The sequence below is a fragment of the Artibeus jamaicensis genome, unplaced genomic scaffold (assembly GCF_021234435.1).
Source record: "Artibeus jamaicensis isolate MK-2021 breed Jamaican fruit bat unplaced genomic scaffold, CSHL_Jam_final contig_457, whole genome shotgun sequence".
Classification (NCBI taxonomy): Eukaryota; Metazoa; Chordata; class Mammalia; order Chiroptera; family Phyllostomidae; genus Artibeus; species Artibeus jamaicensis.
This window is the reverse complement of record NW_026521840.1, coordinates 231,609-248,325: the sequence shown is the minus strand read 5'-3', so window position 1 is coordinate 248,325 and position 16,717 is coordinate 231,609. Positions and strand designations below refer to the sequence as shown.

The 16,717-nt window shown below is 40.6% G+C and overlaps 1 protein-coding gene across 1 annotated transcript in view; it reads left to right on the top strand.

Moving 5' to 3' along the window:
• LOC119041773 (vascular endothelial growth factor receptor kdr-like) overlaps positions 1 to 16,717 on the top strand; it is a 171,105-nt gene that overhangs the window by 38,900 nt on the left and 115,488 nt on the right. Inside the window, exons 2-3 of the mRNA XM_037135164.2 lie at positions 2,955 to 3,051; positions 10,466 to 10,686. Coding sequence (XP_036991059.2) covers positions 2,955 to 3,051; positions 10,466 to 10,686 — 318 coding nt within the window. The remainder of the gene's footprint in view (positions 1 to 2,954; positions 3,052 to 10,465; positions 10,687 to 16,717) is intronic.

Sequence of the window (16,717 nt, the reverse complement as noted above, 5' to 3'; positions counted from 1 at the left end):
TACACATCAGGGTATTGTACAGGTCAGTTGCAGCCTCAAAAATGCTGTCTAAGAGATAAGGGGACAGTCACCTACAAAGGAGTTTCCATCAGACTGTCTGTAGATTTCTCAAAAGAGACCTTAAAGGCAAGAAGGGGCTGGAAAGAAGTATTCCAAGTCATGAAAAACAAGGACCTACATCCAAGATTGATCAATCCAGCAAATCTTTCATTTAGAATGGAAGGGCAGATAAAGTGCTTCTCAGATAAGATCAAATTCAAGGAGTTCATCATCACCAAGCCCTTATTCTATGAAATGTTAAAGGGACTTACCTAAGAAAAAGAAGATAAAAAAGATGAAGAGTGAAAGGACAGCAAACTCACAGTTATTAACAACCACACCTAAAACAAATGAAAGTAAGAGGACAGCTAGATCAGGAGCAGAACCATAGAAATGGAGATCACATGGAGGGTTAGCAACAGGGGAGTGGGAGAAGGAGAAGGGGGGAGATGGTACAGAAAATAAGTAGCATAGACGGTAGGTAGAAAATAGATAGGGGGAGGGCAAGAATAGTAGGGGAAATATAGAATCTAAAGAACTTGAGACATGGGGTCATAAACTAAAGGGAGAATGGTGGGGGAGGAGGTGTGCAGGGTGGAGGGGAATGAAGGGGGAATAGAACAACTATAATGGCATAATCGATAAAATAAAAATAAAAATAAAATAAAATGCAATAATAAAAAATGCTGCCCAATAAACTAGCTCTAAACCCAGTAGCAGCATCACATATATCAAACAGAATGTGCAAATAACGCTAACAACTCAAAAAGAAGACAAATACCCCCTAGAAATTACAAAGATTTGAATAGACATTTCTTTTAAAAAAAGCGACATAGATGGCCAATAAGTATATGAGAGTATGTACTATATTATTAATCATTGGGGAGATGCAAATTAAAACCACAATAAGATATTTCTACATACCCGCTAGATTTGTTAGACTTTTAAAACACTGACCATATGAAATGTTTGCAAGAATGTGGTGCAACTGGACCTCCAATTCATTGCTACTGAGTTTCAAAATGGTCCAAACACTTTGGAAAACAGTGTGTCAGGTTGTTAAAAGGCTAAACATAGGCCTACTGCATGGCCCAGCCATTCCGCATCTAAGTATTCATCTAAGATAAGTGGCAATATATGTCCATACTTACATAAATGTTGTAGCAGCTCTTCCTCATAATAACCAAAAAGTGGAAATAACCCAAATGTCCATGAATCGCTAAACAATATGGGATTATATCCAAACTATGGAATACTGCTTGGAGATGAAAAGGAATGAAATATTGATATATGCTATGATGGAGATATGTCTCAAAATCAGTACTCTGAGTGAACAAAGCCAGACATGAAAGAGTAAATACTGCCCTGGTATAGCTCAGAGGATTGAATGTGGCTTGTGAACCAAAAGTGTCACCAGTTTGATTCCCAGTCAGGGTACATGCCTGGGTTGTGGACCCAGGTCCCCAGTGCTGGCCACGTGAGAGGCAACCACACATTGATGTTTCTCTCCCTCTCTCCCTCCTTTCCTCTCTCTCTCTAAAAATAAATAAATAAAATTAAAAAAGAAAGAGTATATATTATATAATTCAATTTATTTTAAAATTGTGGGAAATTCAAAAGGATCTATAGTGAAAGAAAGGCAGATCATTGGTTGCCTGGAGGCAAGGGTGGAGAGACAGATGGTTTACAAAGGGGCATTAAATAGCCCTGGCTGGTGTAGCTCAGTGGATTGAGCGCGGGCCTTTGAACCAGACAATCGTGGTTCGATTCCCGGTCAGGGCACATGCCTGGGTTGCAGGCCGGTTGGTTCCCTGCAGGCCAGTTCCCAGCAGGGGACACGCAAGAGTCAACCATACATTGATGTTTCTCTCCCGCTCTCCTTCCCTTCCCCTCTAAAGATAAATAAAATCTTTAAAAAAAAGGGGCATTAAATAAGTCTTAGAGTTGATGGAAATATGAATTATTTTTATTGAAGTAATAGTTGCATGTGTGTGTACATATGGTAAAACTGATAAAATTGTCAAATTCAGGTTTGTGCTGTTTTTCATTTCAATTGTACTAAATTAAATTATGTTTAATTAACTGCATCATGTTAATATGTATTTCTTGCTCATGCAACTGTGCATCATTTAGTGTTATGCTAATCTAGGCCAGTTCTACTGGGTTTGGCTTGAGCCTGTGGGGTCTAGGTCTGCTCCATTTGTCTTTCACTTTCCTTGGACACGCAGCCTACATAGATCCGGTTTTGTTACAGCAGTGGCAGAAAAGAAGGAGATTGAACAAGAACAGGTGATGTTTATTAAAAATCCAGACTCAAACTGATGCACAATCATTTCAATCCAAATTCAATTTGTTAAAATCAAGTCATATGGCCAAGTCCAAAATCAATGGGACGAGCAACAGACTTTTTGAACTCTATTAGGTAGTACTGGTAAGTAGCTGTACACAATGATGCAACATGACCACAGGTGTATGCAGTGGAAAGGTCCATTACATCTGCTATTTGCTATCCTCCATTTTCCCTCCCCAGAGGCAACCACCTGCACCTAATTTTTTGTGTCTTCCAGTTCTATGCATGCAAAATACCTCTATTTTGTTCTCTTCAGTGCTTATGTACTATACATACTACTTTGTATTTTGGTTTTTATTTGATTTATTTTGGAGACTGCTCTATATTGTTACATGAAGTGCTTCCTTTTTTCTGTATTATTGTTGTGTATGCCATCACATGTATGCATCATCATTCGATCAGTCCCTTATCTGTAGACATTTGGGTGTTTCTAATGGTTTGCTGTTACAGAGAATGCAGCAGTTGGCTTCACATAAATATCAGTTTATTCATATGGAATGATATTTGGATACATCTGATGACTAATTGAAAAAGTCTAATAGCAATAAATTTTATCTTGGTTCAGGTCTTGCCAATAAAGAAACCATGATGAAGCCAGAACTGAGCATTCTTGGAGATCAAGTGGTGATCCAAGCTGGTGGAACATTTGACATCACCTGCAGGTAACAAAATCAAGGCCCTTCAACTTTCCTGATTAAAAGACCCATTGGTAGGGAGCTCAGAAATATTGGGTGCTTTTTTTAAAATAACAACTCTTTTAGATTTGAAGATTGTATTTGTTTTCTTATTTAGAGAAAGGGTAAGAGAGGGAGAAAGAGAGGGAGAGAATCATCAATCAGTTGCCTCTCAAATGCCCCAAACTGGACATGGGGCTCACAACCCAGGCATGTGCCCTGACCAGTAATCAAACCAGTGACCTTTTGGTTTGCTGGCCAACACTCAGTCCACTGAACCACACCAGTCACAGCATAGAAATATTGGGTTTTTGATTACACTCCAAATTTTTTTCATCTGTTTTATAATAGTAGAGAATAATAGGTTCTGGAAGATCAGGCTTCTTAATAGTGGTTTCATCAAGTATACTTCTCTGGGTGGAGTGGGCTAGCTTTTCAGCTGAATCTAGATATCTTTGTCTTTGGCTCCCTTATTTACATTATTACTTTTTTTCACACATTCCAGGAAACTAATTTGACTCTTAAAGTCCATAATATGCCAAAATGTACATTAATTCTCTTGGCAAAAATCTGCTCTTACTTGTTTACAACAATGTCAATACCACACAGTATATGAGCCTGTAAACTCTCCCTTGTCACGGTTGCATTGTTTAGAACTCGTAAAATGCTATCTACTTCCTCGATATCCACAGTGTCACATTTCTTGTAGACTCATATGTATGTGGCCAAATGAACAATGTCATGTTTTCAAAAATATCTAGAAAACTGGAAGTGGGTACTTCTTCTCTTTTCCTAATATGTTCTTCATATTGGTGAATAATGGAGATGGCAATTCTAGCAGAAAGGGAAGTTTAGTTTGAAAAGCTCAACAGGGATTTTACATTCTAAGAACAGTAAGTATGAGGGTATAGGAAAGAAACTCAATTAGAGATAATGCGAGAGTTATTCACAGAAAATGAATGAGAGTTGAAACTATGTAAGTAGATGAGGATAGTAGGGGAGGGTATGTTGAGTGAGAAGACAAAAGGGTACAGGTCATAATCTTCAGGAGTCCCTGTGCTTCAGGATTGCCTGGGCAGGAAGCAGACTTGGGAAAGTACATGGAGAATGAGTAAGAGGGAGAAACACAGGAGAACTATAATAGGGGAAAGCAAGGTTTCAAGAAAGAAGGAGTGGTCAGATTCTTTGGCAGATATAGGTGCTCAATAAATGTGTATTGAATTCAATTGAACTGAAAGTATAGTACAGTGCTCCCTCACTTGCTAAGCTAGCTGAGGTACCAGTATGGTAAAGGTTCCATTGTGACATATGCAATAGGAAACCCAAGTTAACAGCTGCATTGGGAAATAAAGTTTAATTGTTTTATGGAAAAAAATCCAAAGGGTGGATATCTAGGGATGGCATACCAGCCCCGTGAAATCATTAGAAACTCATACTTTTTCTATATTATAGATCCACCTTCATTAACTAGTAACTTTCACCATGTGGTCCAAAATGGTTATTCAAACTCCATTCATCATGTCTACATTCCAGGTAGTTAGAAAAAAACACCAAAAACAAAGGTAAAACCAGAGGATCGCGGTTCAATTCTCAGTCAGGGCATATTCCTGGGTTGCAGACCGATTCCCTGCAGGCCAGTTCCCAGCAGGGGACGCATGAAAGGCAACCATACATTGATGTTTCTCTCCCTCTCTTCTTCCCTTCCCCTCTAAAGATAAATAAATAAATAAAATCTTTAAAAAAAATACAAAGGTAAAGAAAAGCGTGCCTTCTATATCTAAGACCATTTTCCCAAAAGCTCTATACACCACTTGTGCTTATATTGTTTTGACCAAAACTTAGTCACATGGCCACACTTAGCTGCAAGAGAGGCTGGGAAATACAGTGATTTATACAGGAGGCCATATGTCCAACTAAAAAAGTAAATATTTTAGTACTATGAAAGAAGGGGAGAACCCATATTGTCATGCCTAGTGAATTATACTAAAATGTAGTGATAGCATAACTAGAGGTAGGGGTTTTCCTATTCTAGGTCTTATAGATTCCTGTACTCCCCCTGCAGGGGGTGACCTTTTCTCCTAGCTAGTTTGATCAGGGGATTGGAGCCAGACATTTGGTTTTTGGAGGCTGTCTTTTCCTCACCTGTATGCCTGCTTAGCAATTTCTCTGGGTATAAAGCATGAATGAAGAGTCAGCCTCAAGTGCATTATCAGCCCCTGCTCACACAGGATCACTTTACCTCAGTAACCCCGAATGACATCTGACCTACATTAGCCATTGTATAAAACTTGCCACCAGTTGCCTGCATGTGTCCTGGTTTGTCGTGTTCCAACAGATCATACTTATTTCCAGGGCTTCTTTCCAGGGCTTTTAGAGTCATAAAACCAGCTCTAATTCACCATAAATTGTAACACTTAACCCCAGGTGATGCATTTGAGACAGGCTTGGCTCGGGCAAGTAGTCTGGTTGGTACTTTAGGGGAAATTTGTTCCAGTGCTAAGAGGATCCCAGAGAAAGTTCATCTGGAAGACAGGCTAATAGTGCTTCGGGTAGAAATGTAGAATGCGAGAAGGAGGTATATGGCCTTGTAAATAAATAACTCCTCAGAAGGTTTCAGAAACATGAGGAGCTCCTCTGAATCCCTTTTAAAAAATGAGTAACATGGGGACTGAAAAGATGACAATACCTGGCAAAGGACACACAATTGGGCAATGGCAGTGCTGCTACCTTACTTCTAATTTCCACAACACTAAAATAAAATTTCCAATATTTATTCTCTTGTCCTCAAATGATCATAGGTGTCTTTCCCCCTCTGGGTTTATATATAAACTCCCTCATTTATTCATTGTATAGAAAACATTTTGTGGATGTGGACAAGTAATAATTACTGCCCTGAGTATCAAATAAAAATAAATTTATAATAAAACAAGTAATTAGTTGTGTGTCTGCTATGCTAGGCACAATTCTCTGGCTGGAGGTAGACATGGCCATATGTACACAACTGGGTAAATCACACTCAATTGCTTTTAGGTACTCACCTCACAGTTGAATGAACAAGATAAGAATTCTGAAAAGGGAAGTTAAAAGTACCCAGAAAACCCTGGCTGGTGTAACTCAGTGGATTGCGTGCTGGCTACGGACCAAAGAGTTACCGGTTCAATTCCCAGTCAGGGCACATGCCTTGCTTGCAGGCCAGGTCCCCAGTAGGGGCCATGCGAGAGGCAACCACGCACTGATATTTCTCTTCCTCTCTGCTTCCCTTCCCCTCTAAAGATACATAAATTTAAAAAAATTTTAAAAGAAGTTAGGATGCAGAGTCGCAGAACTTTATACACCTCAGTGAGGACTTTGAATTTATTCTGAATGTCATGGGAAGCCACTGGAAGAATTTAAGCAGGGGAATGATGTGGTCTAATATACATTTAAAAAAATCCCCCTCTGGATGCTGTGAGGAATATGGATTAAAGGGGACAAGAGTCAGAGGCTAGTGCAACATTCCAGACAAGACATGATGAGGGCTGGGACCAGGATGCCACTAGTGGAGAGAATGAGAAGTGGGCAGGACCTGAATACATTTTGAAGATAGAGCATAGAGTATATCCTAATGGATTGGAAGTGGAGTGTGAAAGAATGATATGATTCAAAAATAATTCCTATGACAGATAAAGTTGATAACCACAATAATGACGATTTGTTGGGTACTTTATCTATATCATGCTTCGCTCTAAGCAGTTTATATGGATTGACTCAGTAAACTTTCTCAATACATCTGTGAGGTAGGTTCTATCAGCCCCACTTTACCGATGAGGACTGCGAGGCCTGAAGAGGAGGAGGAACTTGTTAAGTGTCCAGTGCCAGCACCAAGCTCTCCGATGCCCAAGCCAGTGTGTTTTTCATTGTGTAAACATGCAGGCAACTCTCTATATTTTGTAAGTTTTGACAACTCTGTGGAGCAGGCTGAGCTCATACTTCCTTGCCCAGCTCCAACAGGGACTGACCATACTTCCTCGTGCTCAGCTTGGCCTCTGTAAAACTTTCCGGTGCGAGTTACCTAAGTTCCCAAGCCTTAAGCTGGAAGCCCTCGGTGCTATGGCCGGCAAGCCCAGTATCTTGTGGAAGGTGGATGGGGGAAATAAATCAGCTTGTAAGGGAGCTCAAGACTCTGGCATGTGATTCTCCCCCAGGATGTTATCAGGAATAGGAGGCCTAGTCATTCCAAGTATCCAGCTGCTTCAGGCCCAGGCATGAGAATCTGCTCTTGGAATCTCTGGAACTTAGTTTCTATTTCTGGAATATTTTCAAAAGTGTCCTCTCGAGCTCAACCAAATATCCAGATATGGGAACTAAAAATGGGTCTAAATCAGGAGTCTGCTGTGTGAACAAACATAAACAGCTCGTCCTCCTTGACCTCCACCACTCCCCATTTATCCCAGGCCTTCACCTTTGCTCCTCTGTCTAGGCCTTCTGTCTCTAAAGATGCTCATACCCTAGCCACCCCCTGCCCACCACCCTAGACGATACTATGGTGAGTGAAGTAAATCAGACTGAGGAAGAAACATATTGTATGATTTCACTTATTTGTGGAATTTAAGAAGACCAAACAAAACAGAAACAGGCCCATAGATACAGAGAGAAAACTGACCGTGGTCAGAGGGTTTGGGGGGATACATAAAAACATGAAGGAGAATAATAGGTATATGCCTCCAGTTATAAAGACAATTCATGGGATGCAAAACAGTCCATATTATTGTAATAACTTGGATGGCGACGGATGGGCACCTAGACTTATATGGTGATCACATCACAGGGGATTGATATGTGGAATCACTGTCGTACACCTGAGACTAATATAATGTTGCGTCAACTATACTTCAATTAAAAAAAACAAACCAGTTTGTCTAACCCTTGGACCCCAGATATTGTCTTGCTTGCCCACTTGCTTTTGTCTGGTACGGAGCAGACAGTGTGGAATATTCCTGAAGACTTCACAGGCCAGGTTAGTGTGGACTGGCACATTGCCCATAGCCATTGGAGGTACTACATACATAGGGGTGAAAAGCAGAAGAACAGTACCATTTGTTGTCTCTAAGAGGCAGGTTCGAGAGTCTAGTCAGGTGAGACAAGCAAAGGTTAAGAAATTTAAATTCTAGGGCCAATTTCTCATAGCATACAAAGCCCAACAAAAATAATAAAATTTCGGATGGCAGCTTGATAACAGGGCAGAGAGTGTGTTAGTTTACTAGGGCTGCCACAATAAAGTACCCAATACTGGGTGGGTGGAACATCAAAAATTTATTTTTTCATAGTTCTAGAACAGGGGTGTCAAGCTCATTTTCACTGGGGGGGGGCCACATCAGCCTCATGGTTGCCTTCAAAGGGCTGAAATAATTTTAGGACTGTAGAAATGTAACTACTCCATAACTGTTAAGGAATTGAAATTACATTCAGCCCTTTGAAGGCAACCATGAGGTGCCTTCTCACTATGTCCTCACGTGGTCTTTTCTCTGTGTGTGCTCGTGCCTGGTATCTCTTCTGTGTGTACTAATCTCCTCTTATAAGGACACCAACCAGACTGAATTAGGGTCCACTCTAATGGCCTCATTAACTTCATTATCTTTATATATCAAACTATAACTGGAGATTAGTGCTTTAACATGTGAATTTGTGGGGCACACAATTCAGTCTTTCGCACGGCACACCTTCTCTTAACCTGTCTGGTTTGGAGGCCACACAGTTTATTTAAGGCCTCAGAATGAGCCCTGACTGGTGTGGCTCAGTGGATTGGGTGCTGGCTTGTGAAGCAAGGGGTGGCTGCTTCGATTCCCAGTCAGGGCACATGCCTGGGTTGTGGGCCAGGTCCCCAGTAAGGGGTGCGTGAGAAGCAATGATGTTTCATTCCCCATTTTTCTCTATCCCTTTCCCTTTCTCTAAAATAAATAAATAAAATCTTAGAAAAAAAGACCCCACAATGAGGCTGGACATACTCTAAGGAGATGAGAGTTCAAGTAGGAACAGAGGCTCCAGTGGTTGACTTGAGTAACTGACTCGGATTTATTTTCTTCCTATGTAAAGAGACAAAACCACGTTCTAATCTCAGGGTGCAAGAGCCAGAGGGTGAGGGTTGGGATGGGGCAGGACTTGCACTGTTGTTCTCTACCTCAGTCCTGGCCTTGCTGTCTCTAACCCCTCCTTGTATTTTTTTAACAGTCTTAACCACGGCCATGGTAACGTATTATCTTTTCAGAATGGCTGCAAATACATTGCTCTTGAAGAATGTACTCAAGGTGGGCTGCGGCTCCCCACACCACTTGATGGTTTACCTTTTGTTCACTTCAGTGAATTTGTGGGTCACAATACATAGTGATGTCATAGATGTGTGAATGCTGGACATGAGATATGATACGGGGAAGGGTAGCTGTCTTTGACATAGGAACAGGAATCAAATCTGGCTCCATCCCCCGCCCCCCAATTTCCACTGCCTTCCACTGCTGAGGGCTTGCATTTGCCAATCATTTCCACATAAGGTCTCTAAATGAGACTTCACGGAAGCCTGTAAGAGAAGGGTCACAGTCCCTGTTTTGCAAATGAGAACCCTGAGACCTAGGAAGCTTAATTAACTGCCCAAGGCCACATAACTGAACAGTGGTACTGAGACTTGATATACAGTTTCGTTTGTCATCCCAGCATCTTTTCAGTCATTGTACCACAGATTCTTTTTGTTATAAGGAACTGGGAGGAGAAGAAAATAATTGATGAGATAATAATATACAGTACTACCATTTTGTCTGCCCGTGAAAGAAATACAACAAATTTAAAGTTAACTTGGTCCCTGGTTCTAATCCACATGCCCTTTCAGAATTCATTTGCCAAAAAAGCCTTTTAAATTAAGTGAGGCAACAAGGTACAATTCAAAAATAGAAATAAAAACCTAGACTGGGACCTAGTACATAGGACTTTGAGTGTGGATCCTGCCAGCAACATTCTGGTCAAAGAATATTGCCTTTTACCTCCCCGAGTCTTGGAGTTTTCATTCTGTAAGTCCAAACCATAAATCCAGAAAGACCTCAGAAATCACTTAACTCAGTATTTCCCTCTGCCTTTAGCTGTTTAATGGCAAACACTCCAAAGCCTATGCATTGATTGGGAGAGCTAGGTTAAAGGTATAAGTTGAGTAGAAGGAGGAAATATAGAGAGGGAGAAGGACAAAACCATAACTCATGGTTTCAGATACTCCTCATACCCGTAGTCAGGTGTTCCAATCCTTTGTGCCAGCGTTTTCATGGGAACTCAGCTATCTGTTATAACTCTTCCTTCAGAACTCACACTGGGAGCTGCAGCAATATTGCTTCTTCACTGCCCTTTCCATGCCTGACCCAGAATATTTTTTGTGTTGTGTTTTCAGGGCGCTGGCTTCCGTTACCTGGACTTGGGGCACTGGGTCTGCAGGAGGTCGGGCCCGCATCTTGGAGCACCCCTGCTCTGATAACCCCCTTGTCACTTGCAGCCAGCTCACTATCTTCCACACAGAAGCCGGTGACACAGGCTACTTTACCTGTAGCTACAAGGACATTGCTGACATCAAGGATCCTAATGACAAGGCCAGTGTGTACGTGTATGTCAAAGGTGAGTGAGTGCGTTGGGCTTTGAGACCAAAGGATTTTGCATTTTTTCTGGATGTGTAGATACATAAATCCCTAGGTAAATTTGGAATACTTTGGAGTGCTTTTCAAGGACAGTAGAGCAAGAACACACCTTGTGCTTTTAAATTGTGCTAATGACATCCAGATGTACCTTCATACCCACATGCTTTCCAAAGGTGAAGGTGTTGATCTCTGACCCCATGAGATAAGAAAAATAATAGGATTAGTTCCCAACTCCAGTAGTTAACCAGTGGTATGTGAAAGGAAGGGACCGTGGAGAGGCAGATTCACCTGACAAGCTACAGACAAATTTGGCTTGATCTTCCTCTACTTCCAGATGACCAGGAAGGCTCTTAACATTTGAATCTCCTTTCTAGAACTTCTGTGGCTTTGGGCTATGGTGCTGGGGCTGGATGATTTCTCCTTTAGGAATATAATTTTTTCTTTGAGAGCACAGAGGGTGCCTTTTAGAAGCCTGTTTTCTTTGCTCCTCTTGCATACCCATTCTCTGGATGAGCCATGTGTTTACTTCCTCATACATTAACTGATAACTAAAATCTCTATAAAGCAGCAAACTTGGCCCTCAAGAACACCTAAATCCCAATCCACAGTCCTCCTGGGCTTCCAAAGATACAGATTAAGCAAGTCTAAGGGACCATAGTAAGGATTAGGATGAGGTAGAAACAGCTCTAGGTTAGGAGACTTGATTATGGTGTATGATTAGTTTAATGTTCTGTTGAATTCAGTTTGCTAATATTTTGTTGATAATTTTAGCATCTATGGTCATAGGGATATCAGCCTGTAATTCCCTCTCTCTCTCTCTTTTACTAGTGTCTTTGTTGGGTTTTGGTATTAGTTTAATGCTAGTCTCATAGAATGACTTTGAAAGCATTTCGCTCTCTTCCAATTCTCTTCTTCTTTCTTAAGATTGCAATGGATATTCAGGGTTTTCTGTTGTTCCATATAAATTTTTTCAATATCTGTTCTAGTTCTGTGAAATACGTGATTGATATTTTGATAGGAATTGTGTTGAATCTATAGATTGCTTTGGGTAGTATGGATATTTGAATGATCTTAATATTCCTATCCATGAACACAGTATATGCTTCCACTTACATCTTTTTCTATTTATTTCTTCAGTGTCATATTATTCCAACTATGGGCCTTTTAGATCCTTCATTAAATTTATTCCTAGGTATTTTATTTTTTATGAAATTAAAACTGGGATCGTTTTTCTTAGCTTTCCTTTATGGTATTTCATTATTGGTGTATAAAATGCACGAATAATGAAATACCATAAACTTATGCACAATTTTCTGGATATTTATTTTGCATCCCACTACTTTTCTGAATTCATTTATCAATTCTAGCAGTTTTTTTGTGGAGTCTTTAGGGTTGTCTATGTACAGTATCATGTCACCTGCAAATAGTGACAGTGTTACTTTCTCCTTTCCAATCTGGGTGTCTTTTATTTCTTCTTCTTGTCTGATTGCTGTGGCTAGAACTTCCGGTACCATGTTGAGTAAGAGTGGTGAACGCGAGCATCCCAGTGTTGTTCCCGATCTTAAGGGAAACCCTTAGTTTTTGCCTGTCGAGTATGTTGTTGGCTTTGGGTTTTTCATATGTGGCCTTTATTATGTTGACGTATGTTCCCTCTATTTCCACTTGGCTACAAGTTTTTATCATAAATAAGTGCTGAATTTTATCAAATGCTTTTTTGCACCTATTGATATGTCATGTGATTTTTATTACTCATTTTGTTTATGTGATGTATCATGTTTATTTATTGGTGAATATAGTTCCAACCATGCATCTGTGAAAGAAATCCCCCTTGATAATGATCTGTATTAACTTTTTAATGCAGTGCTGGATCCAGTGTGCAAATATTTTGGGGGGAATTTAGCATTTATATTCATGCTACCTAACATCAAAATACACTACAAGAATATAGTAACAAAAACAGCATGCTACTGATGTAAACACTGATATACAGATCAATGGAACAGAATAGAGAGCCCAGAAGTAAACCCATAACTTTATGGTCAATTAATATTTGGAAAGGGAGATGAGAACATACAATGGGGATAAAGACAGTCTATTCAATAAATGTTGTTGGGAAAATTAGACAGATACATGCAAAATTCCCTAAAATTAGACAGCCTTCTTGGACGAGGCACAAGAATAAATAAAAAATGAATTAAATACTTAAATGTTAGATTCAAAACCATAAAGTCCTGGAAAAAACATAGGCAGTAAAATCTCTGACATTTCTCATAGCAATATTTTTCTGATATATCTCCTTAGACAAGGAAACAAAAGAAAAAATAAATAAATGGGACTACATTAAACTACACATTTTTTGCGCAGAAAAGAAAACCATCAACAAAATGACAGGACAACCTACTGAATAGAACATATTCACCAGTAATACATCTGATAAGGGGTTAATATCCAAAATTTATAAAGAACTCATACAACTCAGCACCAAAAAACCAAACAATCCTTTGTAAACATATATGCACCCAACAGAGGAGCATCTAAATATAAAAATGGAGAGATTGACAGCAATACAAGCATAGTAGGAGATTTTAACATTCCACTGTCATCAATGGATGGAACTTCAAGTACAAAAATTCAACTAGGCAACAGCAACTTTAAATGAAATACTGCATTGGATGGATTTAATTGATATTAACAGAACATTTCACTCCAAAGCAGCAGACCACAAAGGTAGACCACATTTTAGGACACAAAATAAGCCTTAACAGATTAAAGAAGATTCAAATCATGCTAAGATTCTTTTCTGACCACAATTGTCTGAAACTAGAAGTGAACCATAAAATAAAACCCCTGAAAAACAGTCAAATGCATGGAGGCTAATAACATGTTATTAAACAATAAATGCATTAACAATACAAAGAAGATATAAACATTACCTGGAAACAAATGAAAATCAACACAGGGCAACCCAAAGTTTATGAAACACAGTAAAATCAGTCCTGTAAGGGAAGGTCACAGCATTACCTCAAGGTCTACCTCAAAAAGCAAGAAAAACTCAAATACTCTAAACCTACACCTAAAACAAGTAGAAAAGGGAAAAACAAAGTCCAGAGTAAGTCGAAAGAAATAATAGAGTTCAGAGTGAAGTCCCTTTTCTCCACATCCTCACCAACACTTGTTTGTTGATTTATTGATGGCAGCCATTCTGACAGGTGTGAGGTGGTATCTCATTGTGGTTTTCATTTGCATCTCTCTGATGGCTAGTGAGGCTGAGCATCTTTTCATATGTCTCTGGGCCCTCTGTATGTCTTTCTTGGAGAAGTGTCTGTTCAGGTTCTTTGTCCACTTTTAATTGGATTGTTTGTCCTCCTGGTGTTGAGTTGTATGAATTTTTTATATATATGTTGAAAATTAACCCTTGTCAGATGTATCATTGATTAATATATTCTCCCCCCACAGTGGGTACCCTTTTCATTTTGTCGATGGTTTCTTTTATGATGCAGAAGCTGTTTTAGTTTGATGCAGCCCTGTTTAGTTTTCCTTTATTTCCCTTTTCATAGGAGACATGTCCACAAAAATATTGCTACAAGAAATGTCTGAAATTTTACTGCCTATGTTTTCTTTTAATATTTTTATGGTTTTGCAACTCGCATTTAAGTCTTTTATCCATTTCGAGTTTATTGTTGTGCATGGTATAACTGTTTGGAGGGAACGCAGACTGGTGCAGCTACAATGGGAAACAGTACGGAGTTTCCTCAAAAGACTAAAAATGAAATCTCCTTTTGGCTCAGGGATCCCACTTCTGAAAATATATCCTAAGAAGCCCAAAATTCCAGTTATAAAGAATACATGCACCGCTATGTTCTTAGCAGCATTATTTACAATAGCCAAGATGTGAAGACTGCCCTAGTACCCATCAGCCAGGCAGAGCTACCAGGTCAGCGGGACAGATCAGAAAAGTCTCCCATTGGTGGGAATGCTGGCGCAGCCTACTTAAGGGGGCAAAGTACTTTGTTCTGGTCCCAGATAATGGCCTCTGAGGGACTCACTCTGACTATCCCTCCCCTGAGCTGCTCTCCTTTCCCTCCACAGAACTGAGCCCATTTGGGCAGCATATCCGGAACTTGGTAGGATAGATCCAAAGTCTTCTATTAGGGGTAGTACCCACAAGCCTGTAGGATAGGGGCCTGGTACTTTTTCCCATTCCCTGGGTAGCACTGGATGGGCTGTGTTGCCAGGGATATAAGAGTGGCCTTTCCATCCCCCACCCCTCCCACCATGGTGTAGCCACATACCTCTGCCCTTGCCTGTCTGGTTCTCAGACAAGCTTTTCCAGGAGACCTGCTCCAGAGTCCTAGCTCTGCACTGCACTCTGGTTTTCTGCTTGGCTGAACTTAGCAGAATGAGGCTAGCCAAGTGATTAAACAGGTGGGAGAGGGATGCTGGCTGTGTGCTCAATATGGGGGAGACCAGCCCTCTTTCCAAAGCCACATAGTTTAGTCACTATCTGGGTCTCTGCCAAGAGCCTCCCCAGAAAACGTGGGTCCCAACAGTCACTGCTGGCTGCAGCCAGCAGACCCCTTTGCACGACCCAAGTATGGCAGAGTGGGCTCACCAGCAGTCAGAAACTGGGAAGTGTAGTTTCTGGGATGGTTCTGTAGTAATAAGAGTGCTCATCTCTGAAAAAGCAGCGTTTGGGTCTCCCACTGATTTTCACCACTGGATGTAATGGGGGCTCCTTTTCTCATCTCTATTGCTCTGGTTAGGGGCTCTCTGCATTGGGTTGAGACTTCATGCTCCTGGGGAGAGACACAAAAAGGGCAATCTACCCTTCTTATCAGTCTCTATGTGGTTTCTCTTGTAAATTCTTGGTTATAGCATTTCAGTTCAGTTCGACTTCACTTGGTAATTCAGGTTGATTGCTCTGTAATTTAGCTGTAAATATGGTTTGGGCTGGGAGCAGGTGAGCGTAGCTTCCACCTACTCTGCAGCCATCTTGGAATAAGGATCTGAATTTTAATAAGATGTGTTGTTAGCCCGATGTTGGTAGTTAGATAATTTGTGATTTTAAAAAAAACAACCTGACTTCATGTCAATCTCTCTTAAGTAATGATTGATGGCTATGTCCTATGTCTAATACCTGAGAGGAAGATGGAAGGAGAGATCTTCCAAAGAGAATATGAGAGGTTGTATGGCTTTCTGAAGGAGACACTAGGGCTCAGACTCTATATAAGAAAGAGTTTATCCTAAATATGATTCTGTTCAAAGGTGGAACAGGTTTCCTTTCACGGGCAGTAAAGTAAGCCAGATTAAATAGACCAAATGCCAGTAAAGACCTTCACATGTAGAGGGGATGGAGCAGGTGATTTTTAAGGTCATATTCACTATTAAGAATTCCAAGTCTGTGATCTGAGAGTAGATAGGACCCGGATAGTGGCTGGGGATTTCTAGGCAAGGGAACAATACAAGTAAAGGAGTGGAGACCATAAGGCCTTCTTGGGTCAGAGTGAGTAGATGAGAATAGCTGTTGTGGAGGGATTTGGAGAGAAGGAGGTTTGGGAGAAGGCTTATGAAGGATATAAGACTGTTCATTCTCTTGGACAGTCCACCAAACATAGTCTCCTTATAAATGTTAGCTACTAACACCTTAATGCATTTTGCACCTAGACTTCTAAGAAAGGGGCTCGATTCCATGCAAAACTCATTAGCCTTCACCCAGGAATGCTTTTTCTGTACTTTGAATGTTTCTTAGCTTTTCCTTTGGATTCTGATAAGGATCTTAGAGAGAGGTCACATGTGTGTGCTTTCTCCGCACCTTTTCCTCTTCTCTCTAGATTTGGCTGTTGGCCCTGAGTCCCCAGGCATTGTAAACTCCTGGTCCACACCCTCTTTTCCATTAGGAAACTAGTTTCTCCGATAGCACAATAGCTGGGGCAGTAGGGATAGGACAGGTCCCTGTTGACTCAGGATGGGAGTGTCCTTTCCTCATCAGCGCCAGTCCAGCTCTGGACTAG